Source organism: Scatophagus argus, chromosome 5, assembly GCF_020382885.2.
Source record: "Scatophagus argus isolate fScaArg1 chromosome 5, fScaArg1.pri, whole genome shotgun sequence".
In the NCBI taxonomy this organism is placed as follows: domain Eukaryota; kingdom Metazoa; phylum Chordata; class Actinopteri; family Scatophagidae; genus Scatophagus; species Scatophagus argus.
In genome coordinates, this window is record NC_058497.1 from 7563342 (window position 1) to 7589133 (window position 25792).

Genomic DNA, 25792 nt, shown 5'->3' on the forward strand with positions numbered 1-25792 from the left:
TCCAGTAAAAAAAGAAAACAAAAATCTCAAAATCTTTATTATTTTTTCTAGAAGAACAGGCTTTCTTTGAAAGGGGTGTTGGGGGGAGGTATTGGAGAGGTAAAAGCAGCAGAGGAATAGGGCGGAGTCAAATAGACCATAGGTGGGGCTAAAATCTGGATTACTGTAGTTATGCCAAGGCTCCCATTGGGTCCCAGGCAGGAAGTACAACGGGCTCCTGTTGCATCACTTCCAGGACTTCAGGGGTGATGAACCTTTTGTCTACCACCACCTCGTACACATACTCAGAGAACCAATCGTCTGTCATGATGAGGTAACCTACAGAGACAGAGGGGGAGAAGACAACCAATCAGTTGTTAAGGCCCGTGTAGATATCGTCGGCTGTTGCGTTATTCCTGTCTGACATGGACATCAAAATGTCTACAGAGCATTTCAACAAAGATGCATCTCATTGCTGTGTGTCCCCTGTAGCCATAGGATTGTGACCTACTGACCTTCTCTTTCAGGGTCAGCAGTTAGAGAGGAGGGTCGTTAGCACTAATGGATTATAAGAACTATAGACCAGACTCCTGGATGGCGCCCATTTATTTGAAAAAAATGTTTTCACCCAACATTGTGCAGGCCAGAGCACACGTTCATTAGCATTTCGGTTCCTGGCTCTACCTGCACTGGCTATTTTCTGAATACATCAGTGGTTCTTAGCCTGACACGGTGACACCTGTTAGGCCTCCAAGATTTTACTGGCCAGGTCTGTTCTCAGTGTCTCTTCCTCTCTCCTGGGGTCTATACATCCACCAGCCTCTTCATCTGATAAATACATTTTTTTCCAACCTCTCTTTTCCTAGTAACCTCTCTTTCTGTCACATGACTGGTGGTCTGTTCCTAGAGCACAGAAATTTTTTTGGTTTATAGGCAAACAGCAAGACACCCCTAATAAAGGAGTGGATCTGCAGGTGGTGACCACAGACCACTTCTCAGTTCCTATGCTTTCTGGCTGATGTTGGTCACTTTTGAATGCTGGCGGTGCTTTCACTCTAGTGGTAGCATGAGACGGAGTCTACAACCCACACAAGTGGCTCAGGTAGTGCAGCTCATCCAGGATGGCACATCAATGCGAGCTGTGGCAAGAAGGTTTGCTGTGTCTGTCAGCGTAGTGTCCAGAGCATGGAGGCGCTACCAGGGGACAGGCCAGTACATCAGGAGACGTGGAGGAGGGCAACAACCCAGCAGCAGGATCGCTACCTCCACCTTTGCGCAAGGAGGAACAGGAGGAGCACTGCCAGAGCCCTGCAAAATGACCTCCAGCAGGCAACACCATGCAGGATGTTTGGCATTTGCCAGAGAACACCAAGACTGGCAAATTTGCCACTGGCGCCCTGTGCTCTTCACAGATGAAAGCAGGTTCACACTGAGCACATGTGACAGACGTGACAGAGTCTGGAGATGCCGTGGAGAACGTTCTGCTGCCTGCAACATCCTCCAGCGTGACCGGTTTGGCAGTGGGTCAGTGATGGTGTGGGGTGGCATTTCTTTGGGGGGCCACACAGCCCTCCATGTGCTGGCCAGAGGTAGCCTGACTGCCATTAGGTACCGAGATGAGATCCTCAGACCCCTTGTGAGACCATATGCTGGTGCGGTTGGCCCTGGGTTCCTCCTAATGCAAGACAATGCTAGGCCTCATGTGACTGGAGTGTGTCAGCAGTTCCTGCAAGACGAAGGCACTGGTGCTATAGACTGGCCCGCCCGTTCCCCAGACCTGAATCCAATTGAGCACATCCGGGACATCATGTCTCGCTCCATCCACCAACGCCACAGACTGTCCAGGAGTTGGTGGATGCTTTAGTCCAGGTCTGGGAGGAGATCCCTCAGGAGACCATCCGCCACCTCATCAGGAGCATGCCCAGGTGTTGTAGGGAGGTCATAGAGGCACGTGGAGGCCACACACACTAATGAGCCTCATTTTGACTTGTTTTCAGCCTGTAGTGTGTTTTTCCACTTTAATTTTGAGTGTGACTCCAAATCCAGACCTTCATGGGTTAATAAATTTGATTTATTGGGTTTGTGGGGTTTTTGGAAATAATTTATAATAATAATTTAAGAATATATAATAATGAAACAATACCACAAATGTCACAATTTCAATTTCTTAGAAAGTTCTATACGTTGTAAAAAAAAAGAGTGGTGCTCCTCTAAATGTGAACATAGTTCTGTGCAGAAAGAATCTCCATTTCAAATACTGTTTCTCCAAACGTGAGAGCAGTCCAGCCTTTAGATACACAGATAAAAGGGCAAGTTTTGAGAAAAAAGGGCCAAAGTCAATCTATCAGTTCACAGAAAGTCTTAATCACAACACATTCTTTGAGACAGAAATACTTGACTTAGGAAAAAATAATGTCACAAAGTGGAGAGATGATTGTAAACCCTCTCTCACTGAAAAGGGAGGAGCAGGGACAGCTGCTAAGAACAATTCAAAAGAATGGTAAAACATTCTTTGTCTATGCACGCACACTTCAATTGCTTTTAAGTGCTCTTTATCACCAAACTATTGTTTCAACAGGCAGAAGGGTGGAGGAGAAGAAGGACCTCCACCCCTCATGGTTCACACACCCCCCCCCACCTCGCAGTGCAGTATGCACTCAACACTTCTGCTATCACCTCTGCACGCCCAGTCTGATAAAACTAAACAACATCTCTCTGTTTCTCCCTGTGTGTGTGTGTGTGTGTATGTGTGTGGGATCATACAAGGTCAACATGACAAAATCTGGGGTGGTTACAAGAGCTTTCCTTGAAATTGACATGTAAGGATAACCTAAACTCTTTCTAGATGAGGAGGTAGCCCCCATGCTGAAATGATCAATCAGGCTGAAAGATGTCAACGTGCGAGTCTTCTGTTTAAATAACAAAGACTAAAAGTTATGTGAAATCAGAACATCTGAAAATCTGGCATTCAGTGACATGTGGGAGGCTGGATAAAAACTAGCAAACAGATTTTTTTTTTCCTTGATGCCACCTCTCTCCATCTCCTATTTTCCCCTCCTCACGTGTTCAGAGTTGAGCAAAAGCGAGCTTGCCTCCTAATGTCAAGCTGACTTATCAAAGACGTCAGGGTAACCGCAAGAACACGCCACAGTTCAAAACAATGTAGCAGGGATGGCGTGTCTGTTGTGTATGTGTGTTCTTCCAAGTACGCAAATCTTAGATGGCACATTGCCTGGTTCTCACTGTGGTATCCCTGTGTATGTTGATGTGAGCTTCCTGGAACCCGCGTGTTGGGTGGCATGGTGTGGGTGTGTGTGCATGTGCATGTGTCTGTGTGAATGTTGGGTGTCATTATTTGTTTTTAGGGATAGGCTGACTGTCCTGTCTCAGAACAGATGGATGTACTGTAAGCTAGAGGAGTTTGCGAGCAGCCATCTTGCTTTCTAGCTTAGGCAGCACAGGACTATCACCGCCAACATTAACTTAAACCTTCATAAAAACTAAATTAAAATAGATTTCACAAAAAGAAACAAAGATTTTATTTTTTCTCAGTATAGGTTATTTAAATTGAACTGAAGAATTGAACAGACTAGGAGTCTGCAGCCATGCAGATACAGTGAAGCTAACATCATTTTAATGTGTTCATTTTTACAATGATTGTCATCTTTGGTTAATTTGTGATAAACACAAAGTACAGTTGAAGAATTTCCCTTCGGGGATAAATAAAGGAATTCTGATTCTGATTCTAATTGGGAATGTCATTAGTTTTGTATTGGACAAATGTAAATTATGACCTAATGTTGGTGCTATAAGAAAATTCAGGTCAAGCATCACCAAAATTAATAAAATGTATCATGTCTGTACAAAAAAACAGAAGATCTTAAGATATTTCACAAAATAAGAAAATTTTTACCTGCTGATGATACAAGACAAGAGTTCACCAAAGTCATGAAGATACAGCATACTGTCTGGGCACCATGAATGTTTGTACAAAACATCACGCAAACCAATCGAATAGTTGCTGGGATATTTTAGTCTGAACCAACTGACCAGATTGATTGACCAACCATCTGATAGACATCCCTCAAGCCATGGTGGCAGTATGGCAAAAAGCAAAGCTTAACATAGAAAGCACATGAAAACATAAAAGTTAAGCAAAGGTCAAAAGAAATGGTTTTAGATTGTCTCTGGCAGTTTGATAAGTTTCCACAAGAAAAAGACTGCTGGGACTGGAAAGTGATAAGATGCTTCTGTTAAATAATGTCAACACTTGACAGCACAGAGGGAAGTGTGGCATTTCAAATTTTATATTTGGTATAGAAGAATAGAAGGGAGACAGCTCACCCGCAGAGCTGTGGTGAGACCACAGAAAAGACATTTTTCATTTCATGGGAAATGAAATGGGAGGTTTAAATGAGGTGAGGGAACTGATGTGCAACTGTGGTTTGGGTACAAAATAATGGCAACGGATCAAAAGCATGCTTTAAAACAAATGGTGCCTCTCTGTTTTGTCCGCTACCAAGGAAATCCTACCAACCACATTTATATCATCTTGTTGTGTTTATTCAACAACACAATCATGGTGGTATGATCTTAATTTCTCTTTCCCCACGTCAAACTCATTCAGAGCTCAAGCAAAACTCGTGACTAATGTTAAGGAGTCGACCGCCGGTCAATGTGCTTGCAGATAGAAAGAACCTTAGTGTGTTGCCAAACATTTGTCTGACATGGTGCAAAAGTGTGAGCTGTGAAATGAACGGAGCCATAACATTGGCTGTGCAAGGGCTTTAATATGGAGGAAACACAAAGTAAAATCCCTAATGAGAGACTCCATCAGACTTACGAGAAATATAAGACCCGAAGAGAGATGTTAAGCCTTTACAAACATCATAAACACACACAACTCTCTCTGTCTCTGCCACATGCTTATTACCATTCTTAACCTTTGTGATCTGTCCAAAAACATCTACTTGCCTTTGTTTTCTTTTAATTCTGATTCTACCTGTATTAAATCTCACTTTTTATATCATCTCTCTTACTCCAGCATGCTCTCCTCTCCCTTTCTCCTTTCCTTAGCTTTTGTCAAACAAACAAAGCCCCTGGATTCCCAAGTGAACTCCACTTCTCGAACTTTTGTTCAAGACACTTTATTAATTTGGCTGCGGAGAAGCTGGGGGCCCCAGCCTGCTCTATCTGCTGGTGTTTATGGAATAAGATATGCGTGAAATACATTTGATTTGACTGAGGGATTTTCATGTGTTTTCCCAACAGTCCCTATGGTTTGTGGGTTCAAGCAAATATTGTGAATATGTGTGTGTCTCTCTGTGTGTACATGCTGTATTGTATGTGTGTGCGGCCTGACGATGCATGACTGACTTGAAATACTCTCCTAAAATTGGCAGTGGAATGTCAAGCTCAGAGATGGAGAAGCGAGGCAGAGAGGGCCAGAGGCAGATGAGAAACAGAGATCAAAGAATAGAGGGAATAACAACAGTAGACAGTAAAGTCTGGGGCAGTGGTGTGGAGTACCTGCTGTGTTGTGCGGCTAGTTGCATAAAGACAAACCGATCTACTTAATGACAACATTTTCCTCTGATGCATCAAAGAGACTTATTGGTAGTTAGCCCAATAGTGACTCAGTTTGTTAAATTCATTTGAAATTTATAGTTTAAAAAGAAAACAAACAACACAGTAAGCTGACCATTACAAAAACGGGTTCAAAAGTTCCTAGTCAACAAAAGGCTTTTTGAAACTACAAGTCTTATTTCAGAGAGTTATACATGGAATCAGTCAGTTCTGACAGAAATAACAAGTATAATCACTCACAGGGACAAAGTAAAGCTTCGACTTTTTCAACTTTGCTAAACTTTAACATGCAAATTTTGAGCTTTGACCTACTGGAGGCTGCCTTGACATCAGTGATGTTTGGCGCAACAGAGAGCTGGAGAGGCCAAAATGCCAATTTTACTCACCTCCTCTGCCAGAGAATAAACTTTCACAAAGGAGCAACTGTCTTCCGACAGTTAAACTATAAAGAAAAAAGTATCCAGACACATCTCTTTATGGGGCTGTTTACCAGGCACTGGGCTTGGCTCTTTACTTCCAGTGAAAGGAAATCTTAATGGTTCAGCATACCAAAACATTTTGGACAATGCTGTGCTTCCAACTTTGTAACAACAGTATGGGGAAGACCCTTTCTTATTCCAGCATGGCTGTGCCCCAGTGCACAAAGTTGGTTGGATGAGTTTGGTGTGGAAGGATTGGCCCACACAGAGCCCTGACCTCAACCCCATCCAACACCTTTGGGATGAACTGGAACAGAGATTGTGAGCCAGGCTTTTTAGTTCAACATCAGAACATCAGTGCCTATATATATCTATATATATATATATATATATATATATATAGATATATATATTCCCACAAAAACACTCCAGAATCTTGTGGAAAGCCTTCCCAAAGGAGTCTGCTGAGCTGTTATAGTGGCAAAGCTGCCTATGTATTTAGAATGGGAAGTCATTAAAGTCCCTGTTGGTGTAATGGTCAGGTGCCCCAATATTTTTGTCTCTGCAGTGTATGAGACAGAGGTCGATGGTAACTAAGGATGTGTGCAACTGTGGCCAATGTAGCCAATTAGTCCTCTAACTGATCAAAGTTTTCCAGAAACAGGAGCAGTGGGCTGCCATGTCAGGCAACCGGGGAGCTCCTGGGGGGTTGGGTGCCTTGTTCAAGGGCACGTCAGCCATTGCTAATGGAAGGGGGAATTGAACTCCGGTCACAAGCCGCTTCTCCAACCTCTAGGTCATGGCTGCTCATATTATTATTATTTGAATGTATCTGTGGGAGCCATTTCTAGAGCTAAGTGTATGTGGAGCACCCTATTCCTCCAGTAGGAGTCATCTTTGTGCTTTGGGTGACTTACAATATAGGTAGGAACTGCCACTGGGAACAGGTGTTGCTGGACGTAGGAGTGCAAACAGAACTTTGAGCACTATGCTAGGCAAAAGCTGCACTACATTCGTGAAATATTTGTCTGCATGGAGATTCATGGACCAATGGCTGTGGATTCTTTTCTTCTTTAGTGAATGAAATAATATAACGAAAACAACGGCTGGCTAGTATGTTAGTGGTTAGCTTGCCAGCTATTGCAGCTCACCAACTAGCTGTGTGAGTAGTCACCAAACCATAAGAACATAATACTTGGCAAAAACACCGAGAGGAATTTCAGTGTGCTGTTTTCCAGCCTTAAAAGATTGCTCGTTCTGTAACTATGTTTATTCAACTGAAACCGGAGGCACAGAGCTGAAAAAAACTTGTTAACCACCGTGCCTGTGTGCATGTCTGTGAGTCTTTATAAAACAGAAACCAGCCAATTACAAGTTCATAAAACAGCAACACAGGGGAACATGTCAGTCCAATCTTGTTCTTGATTCAATTGACACAGGAAAATGATGGCTTATGATGAGACACTGTGGTGTGAGAAAGATGCAAAAGACAGAAGAGGAGCCAGGTTGCAAAAGCATATTTATAATTTCAGGATCTGATCGGGTGAAAGCAACTGTTTTAGATGTTTTCAGTCTGCTATTTCTCTGTATCTTGACAACAATCAGGTTAACGTACATTTAAATTTAAAGAAAAAAAATTACATCCCAATGGAAAGGACTTGAAGCAGAGAGAGTGTAATAATGCATTACCTTTGTTCCCACGGTCATCGCCCCAGGAGTTTTCCACCCTCCATTTCTCGTAGCCTTCTTTCCCGTCCTGAGAGAGAGAAAGAGAGTAGACGATGGCGAGATAAGAACGAGAAGCCGAATCTGACGGAAAGGAAGTGTCCTAACAGCTGGAGTTACTTACAAGAGGGGAAATTGACATTGCTATGAAAAACTGGAGCTGATTAAAGCAGCATAAACACGAAGCAAGGCATTAATGAAAAACTCCTGGAAAATGTGTGTATTGCTCTGTTTGTATGCATTCTGTATGTTTGCATAAGTTTAAGGAACAGACACACACCTGCGCTGTACGTTGGTGTGAGCATACCTTGTCTGTGACAGCAGTAAGGATCATAGCATGGGTCATAAGAGAGTCTCCATATATCAGTCGCTCTGCCTTAGAGAGGTTCTTCACCGAAATGCCAAACACGAGCTCATGGTTGAACCTGTGCACACACACACATACAAAAAATGTTTGATGAGAACTTGATGGGATGTCCATATCATATGCCAACAATCTTTTTTGTAGGGAAGAGGACGACGACCATAAAAAGCCAAAAGCAAAACCGTCATGAGTCTGAGACTCTTGGGCTAACAGACAGCTCCGCTTTTCATTCCTTTCTTGACCCTGACTGTAGAAATCAGGCTCCATTAAGCCTCAGCCTCATTCCAATTATAATCTGCTGGCACAAGAAAAGATCTGTCTAAAAGATGAGCCTCAACAGAGATGGTACCAGACATTCGGCACCAGGCTGGTTTAGTTCAGTGGACAAATGTAAGCCTGGCGCCAGCAACTTCAACTCCACTGCTGCTGAAACTGAAAGGCAAAGAACTTTCCTGCGACTGACACCTCCTGTAGGCAGAGAAGGTTTGCTCTTGTTATGTGGGACCTGTAGACAAGACCGATAAGACTCATAACATTGCCAAACTGAAGCGGGCCAATTCACGGGTGAATTTAATTTTAAGTAATTTTAATTTTAAGCTGTTCAGCCGTTTCAAGCGGCAAACAACTCTGAATATTTGGTGTGTTGGATCTTGTTGAATTCACTTCTTGTATTCTCCTTACATAGTATTGTAGTAGCTAATTTTTCAAACAAACCTACAACTATTTGTCCAGAAATGACAATTCTCCTAAAGGGCATTGAAGCATGAAATCCAAAATTGTGCTGCAGCCCTAATCCTACCACAAGCAGCATACTAGATTCATACATTAGGAACATATGTTCTGTAATATAAAAATCCACATCCATTCATGGTTAACACTCCATTTATGGGATTTCCATACCCATTACAATACAATCATTCCAGTCACATAACTTCACACACATATACTCACACATTCATGTCATTTATGCCCAGCTTGCCGTGGAAATGTTTCCCGACGTCACAACCAAACCACACGGCCTGCAAGAAAAAAGTAACCATGTTCAATTGTGAAGTTCACACATGCAGACACTCTAAAATGTACATAACTTTAACTTCTAAAGTTGCTTCATTTGGCCGACCTCTCCCTCTTTGATGGACTCAGCCGCAGCCTTTTTAAGCAGTTGAATGGGTTGGTTGTTATACAGAGTGCTGCGGCCCCCAACCATGTTACCCAGGAACTCAACACTGTACAGCTTCCCATAAGGGTTCTGGGGTCGAGGGTCGTTCACAAGGCAGACCTGAGGATAGAGAGTTATCATACAAGGTCAGAAATGACAATTTGCCAGTGAGGTACAAACTAGGGTTCTACACAGTAGTGACCAACAGGAAGTTGCACGACCTGTCTAATGTGTTTAATGGCTGACATACTTTGTCTTGAATGTTGTATAGAGGTTTGACATGCTTCCTGTAGAACTCCTGAGGGGTGAGAGGTCCCATGCGGTTGAAGTTCTTGTCCTTGTCTCTGTACTCCCAACAGATAGTCTCAGGAGGGCTGCCTAGACAAACACTGGCCACCCGGAACACCTGCACAGTAGACACAGTTTGAACATCAGCTTTTTAACAATTTACTAATCTGTGTTTAACTCATGTTTAACATTTGATAGTCAAATCTTTCAGTATAATCTTTCAAAAAGCCAGAGGTGAGCTAATTGCAATCATACGGTTACTACACACTGGAGCTTTAATACATATATCTAATAAAAAGAGAGTACTTCCTTGCCTTTAGGGAGGTAGTTTGAGAAGTTTGTGAATCCAATTCCCCGCTCATACTCTTAATGTGCACTCATCTAATGGCATGCACATTTATCATTGCCTAGGCGTCTCCTAACTTCCCCTATATTTCCTCCTCTGCAGTGCTCTTCTCCCCTCCATCTTTTCATATCCTTCCATTTCCCCATTTGTACCTCACACTCGTCTGACCCCCACCCACCCACCACCACTATCATCATGCGTGTCTTCCTGCAGCGCTGAAGTTCAGACTCAGTTTCTGAGAGCGACATCATGTTGTTTGGACTAGGCCGTCTAACCTCTAACCTCTTTTCGCCTCTCCTGTCAGCAGATGCCTTTCCTATCGAACACGATTAAAAACGGGCAGAGAAATTAAGATGCAGCGGAGTCTATTGTCGGTGGTAGATAAAAGAAATGTGACTACAGTGATAAATTGGCTTGACACAAGGCAAGTACAGTGGCTCTACAGCACAATGTGAGTGATAGTGTGTATTGTTCTGAATGTGTGACTTTGACTGTGTGTCACAGAGGACAAATTTCCAATAGACTTAAACACAGTAATTTTCATGAGCTGAGCACTACTACTCCAGACAAATTAAACTTCTGTCTAGCTGAATATAGAGCTGACGGGGGGATTATTTTTGGCTCGGCCTGGAGAAATATAGCAGCCGTGGCAGCAGTTTCCCATGCTTAGTCAACACATATTAAACACCCGTACATAAAGATGACATTCTTACTTTCTGGTTAGCTGACCCCGAGCCAACTGAGTCCACTATTCTATACCCCAAATATGCTTGCACAGAGACAAACATAAAAATGCATAAATTCAGGTTCGGCTTAGGCAAACAAACATTCCCCTTCCTCATTGCAGAAATGCGTACGGTCGCAAATGTACAGACACACACAAAAATACACACATGCGCAGAGTCAACAAAGGCATCTGTTCAACCACTCATCCTCCTTGAACCATTTTCCTCCTAATCCAACTTCTCTGTTTAGACTGCCCTGCGGGCAAGACGACATGCCGAGGTGTTCAACCCTTTGTCTGGTCTGTGTTTGCCCAGATGCCCTCAACACGTTGAGAAGACATCTCCATAAACCCTTTGCCCCCTGCCCTTTTCTCCTCATTCCTACTTCTTCCTCTGTCTTCCAAGAATAACTTTGCTCTCCTGGCAACTGTAAACCTCTTCACTCACTTTACAATTCTTCTTTAAGATGCCCTGAGACATACTGTAAGCATCTCCCCTTGATGCCAATTCAGTCCCATCCTCCCCTGGCAGGGTAAATAAAGTACGTCTGAGGGGAGAGGTTCAGCTGAAAGAGAGACCTCAGTCAGAGAGTAAACAGACATGGTGACACCAGAGCAGGATCAATATTGAAACACCTGCCACATCAATGACAGATTTACATGAGTGACAGAGAAAGGGGGAGAGAGAGGGAGGAAAAGGTGAGAGTGATACAGAGACAGAAATAATCAGGGGGCCAACCGGCCCTAAGCATAAACTCTGAAGGACAAATGCCATCTCATTTATAGCGTAATATTCTAAACATCTGAACTGCTAACAGGTTTCAGGACTTGCTATAAGTGATTAATGTCTGTTAAGAGGCAGCTTTCTCTTCAGCTCCTCAGTTTCTCGCTGAAGGTCCACCTCAGGTCAGTCTCAGTTCTGTCACATACTGAGTTCACATGCTTTGCTATAAACAAAAAGCAGGCCGACTGCACGCTATGGGGCTAACCACAGCTAATGTTTGATAACATCTGTGCACCAGTGTTGACTTGCTGGCACTGCCTCTGCATGTTGATTTGTTTCAAGTTACCCAAACAAACAAACTACCTGGGGTTACGAGTGAGACTAACACATCGAGTAAGTAGAACGAGCCAACAGCTTTGAGCAAGATTGTTGGTGGTAGTGGGCACCCTAAGTTCTGTCTCCGTTCTTTTTCTGTGTGGTCCACACACACGGCACTGACACAGTAAAAACATTGCTTTATCTAAACTTAATTTTGTTTTAGTGTGTAGTCTGAAGTTTGTGAATATTAATGAGTCTCAGGTCATTTAACTGCAAGTACTACAATGTCACTGAACTCAAGACACTTTACCACTTCAGTTTATTCTTCCTATTGTGTCCCTGATTTTTTCATTGGATCCTTTATCTCCTTTATTGTTCCTGTCTGTTCTGTTTCCTACCAAAACTGGAATTTTGAAACCCCGGACTTTCACGTCTACGTCCTTTCAGCAGGCAAATGGGGTGCCACCTAGCTGTGCCATATAGAAATATCCCTGAAGAGCTGGAGGACATCTCTATCTTTTGGGAGTTGTAGTGTTTTTGTTTTTTCATTTTTCTGAAACAAACAAACAGAAACAATTGTACCAACTTGTACATTTTACCCAAAATGTTGAAGGGAAAAGTTGATCAGCTCTGTGTCCTGTAACACTGTAGTCTGCTTCATTATATAAATTTGCTGTATATCTTAGTGATCACTGACATTAAGCCTCCATGAAGTGTTTGGGTTTCTTTGGTTTAGATGAGACAATGGTTTGAGACATCCACACCTCAAATCCCACTCCTCTCCACCTTATACCTTTTTATAGTTTTCATAAAGAAATAATCAATTCTGGAAAAAGCACACTGAGGAACCGAGTGATGGGCATAGTCTATTTCCAAGGGATGAAATTCCCTCCGAACTTTTAACATTCCCATTCCTTGCAATGTTGTGCTGATAAATGTCGTTATGAATTTTGCTCCCATGAGGACTTGTTTCCGAGCCATGATCCAATATCACCTCCACATAACAAGATATATAAGTTTCAAATGTAATAACACAAAATAAAGACTTGAAGAAAAAAAAAACATTTTTTACTTATTGATTCAAATAAAGTTGAATATGTTTCATCTTTATCTCTTACTTCTTCATAGCTTTCAAATTGAAACAAATTGGACAGAGGGTCTTGATTTCCAGATGAGGGTGGTTTTGTTGGTGAGGGGAATTCCTCTGGTGTGATGAGGGCTTCTCACTAGCAGTGACAGGGGCTGATGGCATATAAATGGCATGTTTTACCATGAGCTTCATCCTTTTTTTTTTTTTTTTTTTTTTTTTTAAGAAATATACTTATTTTCCATATTTCAAACAAGTTGGGGAAGGGGCAACAACAGACTGGAAAAGTTGTGGAACTGTTGTGGAAAACACCTGTTTGGAACATTCCACCGGTAAACAGGTTAATTAGTAGCAGGTGATATCATCATGATTGGGTATGACAGGAGCATCTACTGAAGGCTCAGTCATTCACAAGCAAGGACTTTAGATTTTCAGAACAAGAGACTTCAGCAACAAAACAAGAGATTTAAGCATTTGATGTAGCATGTTGCATTAAAGGCATTAAAACTAGATGCTTCTGCCCATCTAAATGTAGTTGGGCAGGGAATGGCTAGCTTTTGTAAGCTTCACTTTTTTCTGCTTTAGAGGAGAAGACTGAAATAGCAATTCACCTTGCTTTGCTTTTGTGGTAGTAAAAATGTGCCCCATCACTAAGATTTAATACTGGATATTACTGCAAAATAAAATCTACATTTGCCTTTTCTACATTTTCACATATAAATATAGAGATTAAATTTGAACAATAAAAGTTTAATGAAAAGAAATGATGTCTTGTTTTTTTGTGGACCAAGACATAACTGGTCTGAAATTGACTTAATGCCAAATTGAGGCAAAACGTGAGTCAGTACTACTCTGAGGTAAATTTATAAGTATTGTCTAGAAGTTGGACTTGTGAGTGTAAGCAAATGACACCATGCAAACAATTTGGATAAAAATGAGCGAGGTTTTGATTAAACTTCCATGTTTTGTAAACATACAACACGTGGTCATTGTTATATTCTAACAAGAGTGAAAAGAAATTCAAGAAATCTGAGTTGACATCTGACCTGGCAAAGCTACAGTGACACATCTATGGGAAGCCACCCACATCGAACAACAAATCAACCCAGCCAATAGCCAGCAGTGCTGAGCCTCTGAGCATCAGCAACAAAGTTTCTCTGTGATTTCATCGTGGGCTCATAATTTAGTTTTGTTTTAGGAATCACTCTTCGTGCATTCAGAGCCAAGACCAGAGCTGCACATGGTGTTTCTAATTCCATGACGCAATGGAGCATGGAAAGTCTCTAGTTGTGGTGCTGGGGATACCATCTGCGTGTTAAGAACTGTAGGAGCACGTACATTTACCAGAGAATGTCCCTTTATCTGCGTGTGTGTGTTGCCTACTTGTCTATGTACGTGAGAGTAGAAGAGTAGACACACACCAGATAAATCATGAAAGAGAAAGACTCACTTTGAAAGTTAAACTAATCCTCTCTGCCTCAATAACGCTGTGTATGGATACTGTCAACCCAACAGCCTCTACGGAGACAAACTGTAATGGTGCACAGGACGAGTGCAGGTGCAAGTTCAAATGAGCTAAGATGCTATTGCAGAGGTTTTTAGGTAAATGTGATGTGTTTGGATTAAATGCGACTGACCAGTGTTAACAAAAAGAATCAATTCTCGCCACGCAATGGGATCCATTTAAATCAGGGCACCCTAGGTATACGGTCAGTAGAAGCACAGACTTTGACCCATGTTGCCTGTCATCAAAGTGTGTGTGGGGCTGGCGTGATGAAGACCAGGGCACAATCACAGCCGCCACGTGGGGAGGGTGGACAGCATCACCCTCATACACACCAAAGTAGGACTGACACGACATCTTGATCCTGAGAAACACGTGTGCACATATAGATGCAAACGTAAGGGAGGAAACACCAGTTTCCCACTTGTAAAGAGTCCAAGAAAACCTGCAATGTAAGTCCACACACACAAACACACAGTGTGTGCATGTCCACATGAACAGATGGTCAGCACTGAAGCGGTTTTGCACATATGAAATTACCACTGCCCATTTGCAAACCTCACATACATCAACAGCTGATAAACATGCTCTGCTAAAAAAAAAAGTGCTGTAATCCCACAATACTCAAACATACTGTTAGACCCACAGCTCCAATACCCGACACCATGTTTAATTGTCTGCTAAGCGTAATAAGACGTCAGTCTCTTCAGATTTATCACATCCTCCCTCATTTGTAGAGCTAATATGTTAGCTGCTCACTAGCTGTGCTGTTGAAGCTCAAAGTAAACTGAAACTTGCCTGACAATTAGTGTAACAAACAATTATGTAATTCCATGATTTTAGATTTCTTCTAGTTTAGTGATGAGATGAAATTCCTATTTACTTATTCAACCAATCAATTAATTCATTAAATTCTAAAATTGCAATCATACATACAATCACTAAACCTTCAAATAGCTTATTTTGTCTGACAGAATGTCAAAGATAGTTAATTTACACTGAATTATTTTCTCTTGATTAACTAATGAGTTGAGAGACAAACAGTATAAGAAGAATACTATTTTTGCAGATGTGAAAAAACAATAATTACTGTGGTTATTTTGGCCAACAATACAATTTTTTTCTACAATTCATCACAATACTTCATATACGCAGTTAGCGGAGGCTGCTTAATTTGTTAACTCTGATGATTCCTTGTGCATATATCAAGTGAATCATCTAATCATTGCTCTTGAACCCCTCCCCCCTTTATTTAGTAAATTTTCAGATGCAAAAAAAACTGACAAGCATACTGAGTGTATTTTGTTTATATTGTGAAAATAATTAATAGATTTAGTTTAAGGCATAATTTTATCTCAGACAGCCAAATGGAACTCATGAATACAATAAAAGGTACACTATGGGGTCATAACAGGACCAAAGGCATGAAAAAAAATGGATGAATATTAAGACATAATTTTTTGCAGTGCAGTGGGTTTCCCATTATGAATGATGCCGCTCAATTGTACTTGCGACAACATCCTTGAACAATTTGGCTCTCTTTATGCCGGTCGTTCTTTTGACATGACCAAATCCTCCATCACCGCTGGCTGTTTCGCAAAACAAACCACTTCCAGGTGGACAAACAAACACGCTGACGAACCTCTGCCCCCCCTCTACACACACACACACACACACACACACACACACACACACACACACCCACCCACACCCTGTCGTGCAGTGCAGGGGAGCGGCCTTTACTGTTGCACAACATATGTGCATCTGTGCACAAGTCTCTGTGTATGTGTGTGTGTATGTGTGTGTGGGGTGATGGCTAGGCATCCATGGAGGCAGTGTGAGATACAGGCAACTGTTTAAACAAGCAATCAGCTAGGAGCACAATACAACTTAACAGCTGACAACAAAAGCTGCTTAACTGGAACGCTGTTCTGTACGCAATCGTCTCAATGGGAGGCTGATTGACTGACTGGCCCCTCATATATTCTCACACACAGGCACACACACAGAGGAAGCATCAATGAAGCCTGGCATGCATCCACACCTACACAGTATAATTTGTCCAATCCACAAAAACAACACAGTGTAGGCAAAATGAGTGTACTTTCACAACAAGAATCACAGGTAAAACGGAATTCATTAACATGGACCTGTTCATCTTCTGTTTTAGTTTTCAATGTGAATTGTCTACACTGTTTAGCGTCAGACAGTTGGAAATAGACTGTTCCATAAACAAGATCGCTATCTTAAACTTTGTGACATCTGGGAACAGTGTGCAGGTGATTTTTGCATTTGTTGCTTCTACACACTTTGTGGTCCAGAACTTATGTGTGCACATTACACACTCAAATTTATACATGTATGCTCTGATGTAAAGCACACTGTCAGCAATAAGCACCATAAAATGTTTTGTTAATACATTATAATTAAATATCTGTGTAAACTTGGGCAGATGACATGCTTTCTGTCTATTTTAAAAAAATGACAATATGCAAAAAGGTACAACCATAATGCTAAAAAATAAGCTTTACTGTGCATTAAGGCAGGTATATTGCACATGATCTTCAGATCAATTACAGATTTTTTTTATTTCTTATTTTTTAGGCCTTAGCCTAAAATGCAATGCAGTAAATGAAAGAGATTTCTCCCTGTGCTGCACACACCAGTTCAAAAGCAAGTTTGAACAGGCATCTCTATGCTTTTTAAAGTGCCTGAATACTGGAATAAGTCTTTCTGATATGAAATGCTTTAATACTGTACTACAAAACGATTTTTTGAATGAAGTGGTTTTTCAAGCTAAATGAGAAAAAAAACTGGTTAAAATGTACCCCTCCTCTCTGGATGGTGTAATGTTGACATTTACTTTTCAGATTTCCTGAACCGTATCCCAAGAGGAAGTCAAAATCACACCCAAACACTAATTACACGCAGACTGGTTTTAGGCATCATTTCAAACCAGCTGGATGTTGCTACTTTCTCTGAACTATTATTTTACAGCTCCCTCTTCTGGTAAAAATGAAACAATGCTACAAAGTTAAGCAGGTGTAAGTGTGACAGCTGTATCATTTTTCAGGATAAACTCAGTGGTCACTCTATAAGACACAATCTAATGCAATTCAGTACAACATCTTCACAATAAATTCTACCTTTTAGACGTTTGTAAAGTTCTAAAGGTAGAGGTAAAGTCTTGTTGACTTTGCCAAGCTTTTGTAAATTCAGTCATATGTTCATTAAAGAGGTTATAGTTAAAGTTGATATTATACTCAAGCACATTATATTCATATATCATATTCATATTCTCTTCTATAGTTTTTGCCCTCCACAATCTAAATACCAGTGGGGAAGACTAAGAAACAATTCTGAATAACACAATCCAGTACAACAACACCACTATGACTTCAAGGAAAAACATTAACAACTAACATCACCATTACAGTGTCACCAAAACATTATAATAAAAGTAAACATTATGTCAGAACAGTTGTACTGGACTCTTTGTATATACAGTATATATACAGTATATCCTCTATCATCACATCTGTCTACACAGACCATTTTCAAGTGCACCACACAATCAACAGAGGATGATTGTTATCTGTTAGCCCTTTAGCATCAAAAAGCTCCATGAATCATTGGAACGAAAAGAAATGAATTGGGACTTGAGCCTCTTTTGCACATTTCGGTTTGCATTTCCACTGCCTATGAAGATGAAGCTAATCATGCCAATGACAGATAAAAATGATGGAATCGCTTAATGGATGCAATTTTTGGACTGCTCAAAAAAACACCTGTCTGGAACATTCCACAGGTAAACAGCTTCATTGGTAACAGGTGATTGCATGATGATTGTTTGAAAGGGGCTTCTTCGAAAGGCTCAGTTATTCACAAGCAAGGATGGGGCAAGGCTCACCAGAGATTTTATAAAGGATATTATACAATATCATAAAGGCTCGGGAACACTTTGTAAAATGGTTTGTTTGCAAATGACTGCACTTCATTTCTGTTTAGCTTTTACACTTTTTTCCAAACTTTTTTTGGAATCAAGACTGTGTACATAACATTTTTAATGTGAAAAACCTTTACAAAAATATCTGTACCTTGTACTAATATTGAGATTCCACCCTGCAAACTACATCATGGCCAGACAGTTCCTGAACCTTTGGAAAGTACCGACTCTGGAGCAAGGATTTTTCGAGGAAACTGAAACTATTTTCGAGGAACTAAATTTAGATGCTAGATCCTCCACGCAGATACATGAAAATATTCTGCACCACACAGTTTGCATGAGCTGTTTCAGTCTCACCTCCTCTATCATGGTATCGATGGCACTACACAGCTCAGCTTTTGTAACGTCACTTGCCACCATGTTCCTCAGTCTTAGGCAGTATTCTCTCAGCTGTAACACACAATGAGACAAGAGTATGGGTCAGCAATGGCTTACTGAGTGACTCACTGGCATGTGAGCTTGAGGAGTTTGAACAGTAGGAAATGTTTAAACGCACCTTATGATTAAGGATGTCATTCATTCTGCGTGAGGCCTCTGAGCTGTGTGACTCTGGAAAGCATTTCTTTGGGATGACGCCGTACTTTTCTGGAAACAGAAAATCCAGTAGACTTTGATCCAGTCAGATAAATAAAGCAGATATTCTTAATAATCTAAAATATCTTTGAAACTGTACAAATTACAAGGATGATTGTGTGTCATTATGAGAACTAACCAATGAGATTAACAAGCATGTCCCACTGTCCGCCGTCATTGGTAGGATTACTGAGTAGAAACTGGACCAAGCGTCCGTCCACTGGCTCCTTCCTCTGTGCCGTTTCCACACAGGCATGGAGGAAGTAGTAGCAACGCTCAATCTGGAGCAAAAAAGAACAAAAACAACAGAGACATGGTAGGTAAACAGAGGTAAACATTATTTACTGTATGTAGACTTGAGTTAAACTTAAGTCACAAATATGAGAACTCCAAGACTTCAGTCTCTCAAGATTTTTTTCTGGTAAAATCCAAGAACAAAAATAAATAAGACAGAGTCAGGCAGGCCCTGCACAGTCTTTAATTACAACCCCTATTCAAAAAGGTGAGACACAGAGTAAAACAACATGAGATAATTTGATATTCCTTTAGACTTAATTGAAAACAACACAAAGACAATATATTTAATGTTTCACCTCATTAACTTCATTGATTTTTGTAAATATATGGTTATTCTGAATGTATAGCCAGCAAGACCTTTCAAGCTGGGATAAGGACAACAAAAGCCTGGGAAAGTTGGTGGACAAGGTGAGGCTCACCACTGTGTAAAACACATGTTTGTATGAAGGATACAACTGCATGGGCTCAGCAACACTTCATAAAACTGTTGTCGGTAAACGCATTTCATTTGCAAATGACTGCATTCTGTTCTAATTTGGGCTCACGCAGTGTTCCAACTTTTTGGGGGAATTTTTGGCTGTATTAGACTTCTGGCTTAATTGTAACTAGGTAAAAGAAAATTATTAACATAGCTTTTAGATCAGCATTAAGAGACGTGAATTGCTTCCTGTTCGCTCTTAAGAGATTGTGACTTCACACTTGAATTGGCAGAGTTAAGATTGACTCAGTAAGTCTGGCGTGATGTGATAACCCACTGGCTGATATTCCTAGAGCTTGACATTTAATGTTTCCTTCTTTAGAAGAAATAGTACAGTCAGTGTTAGTTCCTATGGCTGGCACTTCTTACAAAGAAAGGTGTATACAGGGTGGAACCACCAACTCTCTATACATGTGGAAGAAAAACACTCGAGGCCAGAGAGAAAGAAAGACACAGAGACAGACAAAAACATTTAGCGACATGTCACTGTGATGTTAGCCCTGGAAGAGCACTGACCACAACATACAAAAGAGGGTTTTAGGTGGACAATGAGTGTATAGTAGTGTAGTGCTGCATAATAACACTGTACCAATGCACATGCACATACATATACACTTACTCATGTGGTGCCCTGACTGCAAAACAACAAAAACATCCATTTCCCAGAATGTTTCAACAATTAAAACTAAAAGCAAAAGTAGAAAATTAAAACATGAAAAATATCCCTCAATGACATTATTACCAATGATACCAGAGACACATACACATATGAAGTGAGAATACACACATGAATGGAAAAAAAGCAAGATTACAAAACAAGTCAGTAACTTCAGTGGGAAGGGATAAAATATACAGTGCATCTCTTAGCGTATGAAGAGTTAAACATTACAATGAGGACTAGATAACACATGTTCTGTCTTACCTTGTCCCAGAAAAAGAGATAGGATTGACTAAACTCAAACTCCTCTATGTTAAACTTCTTCATGAAGGGAAGTCGCATGACATTGAGGCACGAGAAGATCCAACATCTCCCTAGTGGCAAAAAGAGAAAGACAGATTTTGAGAAATATGCAGTTTACCGTGTTTATACAGGCCACACCAGTGCAGTTCTTGCTTAAAGTCCTGTGAAGGTCTTCCAAAGATTGCCACAAATTTTAAGACTGATGTAGGAGTTGATTTGATCTATCTGAACCAAGTTGCACTGGTTCCACTTTCTATACCTGCTTTATCTGTCAGGGTCGTGCAAGGGCTGGAGCCTATCCCAGTTGACTATGGACAAGGGGCGGGGTACAACTTGGACTGATCACCAGTCAGTCGCACACAAAGACAGACCATCACACATGCACACACACTACTCAGTTAACCTAATGTGCGTGTTTTTGGGATTGTGGGAGGAAGCTGGAGTACCCGGAGCAAACCCACGCATCCCAGACCGGGATTCGCACCTGAAAGCCTCTTGCTGTGAGATGGCAGTGCTAACCACTGCAACCCCGTGTTTGCAAGGCATAACCTGCTTTGGAAAACAGTCAGTATTGGGCTGCCTTCAGGATGCTCAAAAACCCTTTTCAGATAGTCTAATGAGTCTATTTTGAGACAACACTAACTTTTGTAGCCTACACTATATCCACCAACATATAATGTGAAGTTTCAGTTGCACCAGTCGTGGTTGTGAGGCTCTGGAGTCCATGTAGCAAAACAATATTTCAGGCAAAGTAGAGCAAACTCAAAACATGTCGTGTGAGAGCAGATTTGTTCAACAACTAACCCGCAAAACACGCGGTAACACAGTAACTGCTGGGCCAGGCAACCGTTTTGGTCCTTTGAGGTACTTTAGTGATGGCAATTTTGCTTGTGTTTACATGACTGAGGAAATCCAAACAGTCGTTTATTTATGCATTTATTAGACTAAAAACGCTAAAAGAGCCTGCTGAACATGTTTTGAAGAAGTGGTTTTTGGGGAAAGTCCTGAAGGGAAGAGGTGGGGTTTTATTGGTTGGATACTTTCAAAATCCAGCTAATCTTGCTAATTTCTCCAACTTCACCAAACCCAGCTTTGGCAAACAGTATATATAATATGTATACTTTTACAGAAGATATCATATCCTATAGAATATTCATGGGATAGCAGGATAGTATATTATAGTGTAGTATAGCCATGTCATGATAATTACTACACTGATTTATTACACATATCTGGTTTTGGCTGTGCGGGTTTATTTTATTTGTGATTTTATCTATATATATTTTTTCTCATTCTAATTGCAGAATTTGAATATTATTAAGAATTAAATGTCTTTTGCACTTTGAAATGGTGTACTTTCATTATTATGTTATTATATTGTCAAAATGACAGTAATAGTGTTTATCGCAGTTACTGCTGGGACATCATATCAACCAACAAACGTAGTCATCATGACAGGCTTAATCTTATAGTATATTCCATTCTGTCAACATTTTAAGGGACACAGTAAAACAGGGGCTACAGAATTGTTGATATCTGCTGATATTTCTGTGTATGTGTCTGTTGAATACAGAATTGTTGATATCTGCTGATATTTCTGTGCATGTGTCTGTTGAATACAGAATTGTTGATATCTGCTGATATTTCTGTGTATGTGTCTGTTGTGCCCAGAGGCTAAGACACTGCTTATAACGATATACAAAATTATTTCTTCTTCTTGTGGAAGGTATGCATATATTATATCCTACCTGAGTTTTTCTGGTTGGTGATAGGCTTGCCCTCTGTGGGGATAGAGTGCTGGAAGATGTGCACAGTATCCTGGACAGTCTGCCGGTGCAGACAAACCTCCAACGGGTCAGTACAGGTTGACACATTCTGGGCCAACAGATATCGTGGCTCAGCCCGCAGCCGCTTAAGGAAGGTGGCTACCTTCTCCTGACTCAGACCTGGGGGAGCAAGAATTAGGAGGTAAATAAGAAAGGATGAAAAGAAAGGACAGGAATAGGGAAAAAATGAATCGTAAAATAATGAAGGGGGAAAGACGAGCACAAAATAAAGTGAACTTATAAGAGGAAGATATTCACATCAAGACAGTAAGACAGCTGACTACAACTAAGAGGAGGAATTTCCTACTGTCCCAGTTCCCATCACTCATCTGTGCACTTTCGGCATGCACGGATCCCACTTAAGGTCTGATTTATGAGCACTCACTTGCTCAGATGTCACAATGATGCATGGAAAGTACAAGATCAATAGTCATCAACTAACAGCACACCTTGTTGAGGAATCTGTATGGTGTATCCCTATTCCACCATACATACTGAGATTACAGTGGAGAACTGTCTGTTAAGGATATTGAGAACAATTAAGATTAGAGCTCTGATAACAAATGCCCAAACAAGGAATAAATCAAAAATGCTTTCTAGTAGTGCTGTAAGTGGCCATAGGGAGCTGAGGGCTGATCAGAGCTGGCTGATACTATTCATCTGTCTTCATCTGTGAGAGGAACACACTGGAGAGCTTGTCTAATTCCACAGGACAGGGAAAGGGGAGGAGGTCTGCACATACTTTGACATAATCAAACTGGCACTGATGTGTTGTTTGTAATTCCGTCAAATAATAGTGCAGAGCAATTAAACATTGAGAGGGACATTGCCCAGTCATGCATGCTGCCTGGAGTTAGATCCATCTCTCTATCTCAGTTGCATTCTGTTATTTTCCGCTGACAGAGAGATAAGATGCACTGACCGCCACAGATTAAGACACTATAAAACTTCATTAACTGTCATGGCCATATCATGAGGGGGTTGAATCAGAACCAGACTATGGACACATCATAAGTTGTACAACAGGCTTTATATTTGCTAAGCACTTTACGACGCACATCACTTCCCTGTGCGCAAAACGGCTGAACTCCAGTTGGCACGAGGACTAACAGCGGAACTTCAGTGGACCTTCAGTGCAAAGGTCAAAATACGATTAAAAATATCAAGGTCTTTGTTTTAGTTCATCCTTTAAAAATAGAGTAACAAAAAAAAATCTGGATAGTTAACACGGGTCTTAGCCCAAAGACAAAATCTCGGCATACTAACAAAGCAGTGTTAACAACTAGAGGCGATATAGAGCCAACTATCGAACCTGACCGAACTTACTCAACCAGTTTGGACCGCTGAAGGCTACAATAAACAACACTAATCACTATTAAAAGCCATTAATAAAGTGGTGTAACACTGGCAAAATTGTGTTTTTGTTGTTTTCTTTATTTTTTGGTTTTTGTAGTCAAATCGGTGCTTGCTAACAAAATCCTTGCTTAAATGAATCGCGACCGCTTTACAGAGTTTGACAGCTTCTGGTATTTCCAAGTCATCGCCGGCTAGCTCCGTAAGTTAGCGTCAGAAGCTGACACCTGCTTTTCTATTTAAGGGTTAAGACGTACTGGCTCTCTCGACCATAGTTTGGTCTTTCGATTCGTTGCTGCCAATGCATCTGCATGAACTGTCAACCAAGCTCGGAGAACGAGGGCGAAGTCATGCTAGCATGCTAACGCAATGAATGCTAACTTAGCCCGTTAGCTCACTCAGCTGTCATCCTCTGTCAGATATAGACTGCCCTCAAGCTGTCGGCGACACAAACCAACATGGCCCAAACAGTAGAAAGTGATACTCAACCTACCAGTTTCCATGTTTCAGTAGAACTTGAGGAGCGTTGTCTGTTTTCCTGAAAAGTCACCCGTTCTTTGTTTATCTCATTCACCGACAGTCGGCCAGTGTGATAACAGGGTGCGCTCGCTTCTTCTACCGCTGTCGGTCTTTGACGTGCGGCTGGGCGGAGTTATCAATCTGTGTTTAATAGAGGAGGAAAAGTTAGAAGCAGCTGCACAACAAAAAATGCCCGTTTAGTTGGAATATTTTGAATAAGATTATTTAATCATTTCAATTGTAAACTTCCAATAAAAGTTCTAATCTGTAACGAAGTCATACAAGTTACAAAGAAGAAAAAAATTCTAACAGGCAAAGGGATACCAAGCAAGTCATGACTATCTATTTTTCATTTTCCTCACGTTTCCCAAACAGTAATGAATGTGCCATTTTCGGTTTAACAACTTGTCTGAAACAGCACAAATTTTCTTTTAGTCAATTAATCTTGTTTCAAGTCCTTAAAGTAAGGTTTGACAGAAGTAAACCTTACACTTTCTGTTTTTGTAACAGAAGGCCTTTTCTCTGGTGATTCATGTGGAGCCAGCATTGTTGAAAGAGTTGAAAGATGATTATCTATGAAAATATCCTGTCTCCTCCAGTTTGGTGATCATTTTCAATCCTTTTATATCTCTCACCAAATGTTAAGATTAATAATGCCAAATGCTGTGAAAAGAAACTACAATGAACTAATGGCACACTGTCATCACTACTGAACAACATAAGAAAGGGTATATCTGTACTTTCCAGCTCTCTGGTTATGTCTTGTATTCCACATGACGCCACATTTCTGTTCCTCTATTATTCCCACAAATCACGTGAGTTCGAGGGAATGGACCAACATTAAACAAGCGCGCCCAGAGTGTTACTTCACGGAATAATTGTGCATCAAACGTCCGGTTACTGTTTACAAAATAAACTATTTGTAGACTAATTAAACTTCCAGTCCTCGATCACTCAACACCAAGCTTACAATGAAAGAATCTCTTAATGTCTATTGTTATTACACCAAACAAAATAATAATAATAATGAAAATGAAAATAAACCCATCCTATGTGGTTTTTGTTGTAGTTATGTGATTTATTTTGAAGGTTGTACTTCCTCTGTGAAATAGTTTGCTGTTGTGGCTGTAAATGTACAGAGTGTACACAGTTTAAAAAAATCCTTAAATAAATGCTTTATCTACTTTGCCATATAGATAAAAACCTCCTGCAAATCCTGCAGGACCCCTCCCATGTCCTGGTCTTTGAGTGACTCCCCTCAGGACATCGGCTGTGCTGCCCAAGGACCAGAACTCAGAGAAGGAGAACAACCTTTGTTCCCAAAGACTGTTCAACTGCTCAAATCACAACCTTTCTACAACCCAAAAACATGAACAGTATATATTTATGATGTGCTTACTTTCTGTAAATATAGTTGAAATTGGCAACTTTCCTGTTAAAAATGTTTACAGTGTCATTTAGGAAGTCGTTGCTTTCCTGTAATTTATTATGTGTTGTGGTGTGCGTGTGGGTTTGTGAGTGTGGTGTGTGTGTATGTGTGAACTTGTGTCAGTAGT

General features: G+C 40.8%; 1 protein-coding gene across 1 annotated transcript; it reads right to left on the reverse strand.

Annotated features, from left to right (window-relative positions):
• On the reverse strand, positions 1-24360 carry blmh (bleomycin hydrolase). The gene is made up of 12 exons (XM_046390394.1): positions 24211-24360; positions 22287-22484; positions 20500-20609; positions 18942-19083; positions 18726-18814; positions 18527-18619; positions 9483-9638; positions 9194-9352; positions 9025-9092; positions 8017-8134; positions 7674-7740; positions 1-318 (listed from the first exon to the last, which is right to left on the reverse strand). Exons 1-12 carry the CDS (start codon positions 24218-24220, stop codon positions 170-172), a joined length of 1359 nt encoding a protein of 452 aa, XP_046246350.1. The 5' UTR covers positions 24221-24360; the 3' UTR covers positions 1-169.
• Positions 24361-25792: the final 1432 nt, after the last annotated feature.

What these genes read in the sequence shown, in the direction of transcription:
- blmh (XM_046390394.1), bottom strand. An exon ending in AGTCCATCAAAGAGGGAGAG is followed by an intron (nt 9,093 to 9,193) that starts GTCGGCCAAATG and finishes TTTTTCTTGCAG; the next exon opens with GCCGTGTGGTTTGGTTGTGA. An exon ending in GGCATAAATGACATGAATGT is followed by an intron (nt 8,135 to 9,024) that starts GTGAGTATATGT and finishes GTGTGTGCACAG; the next exon opens with GTTCAACCATGAGCTCGTGT.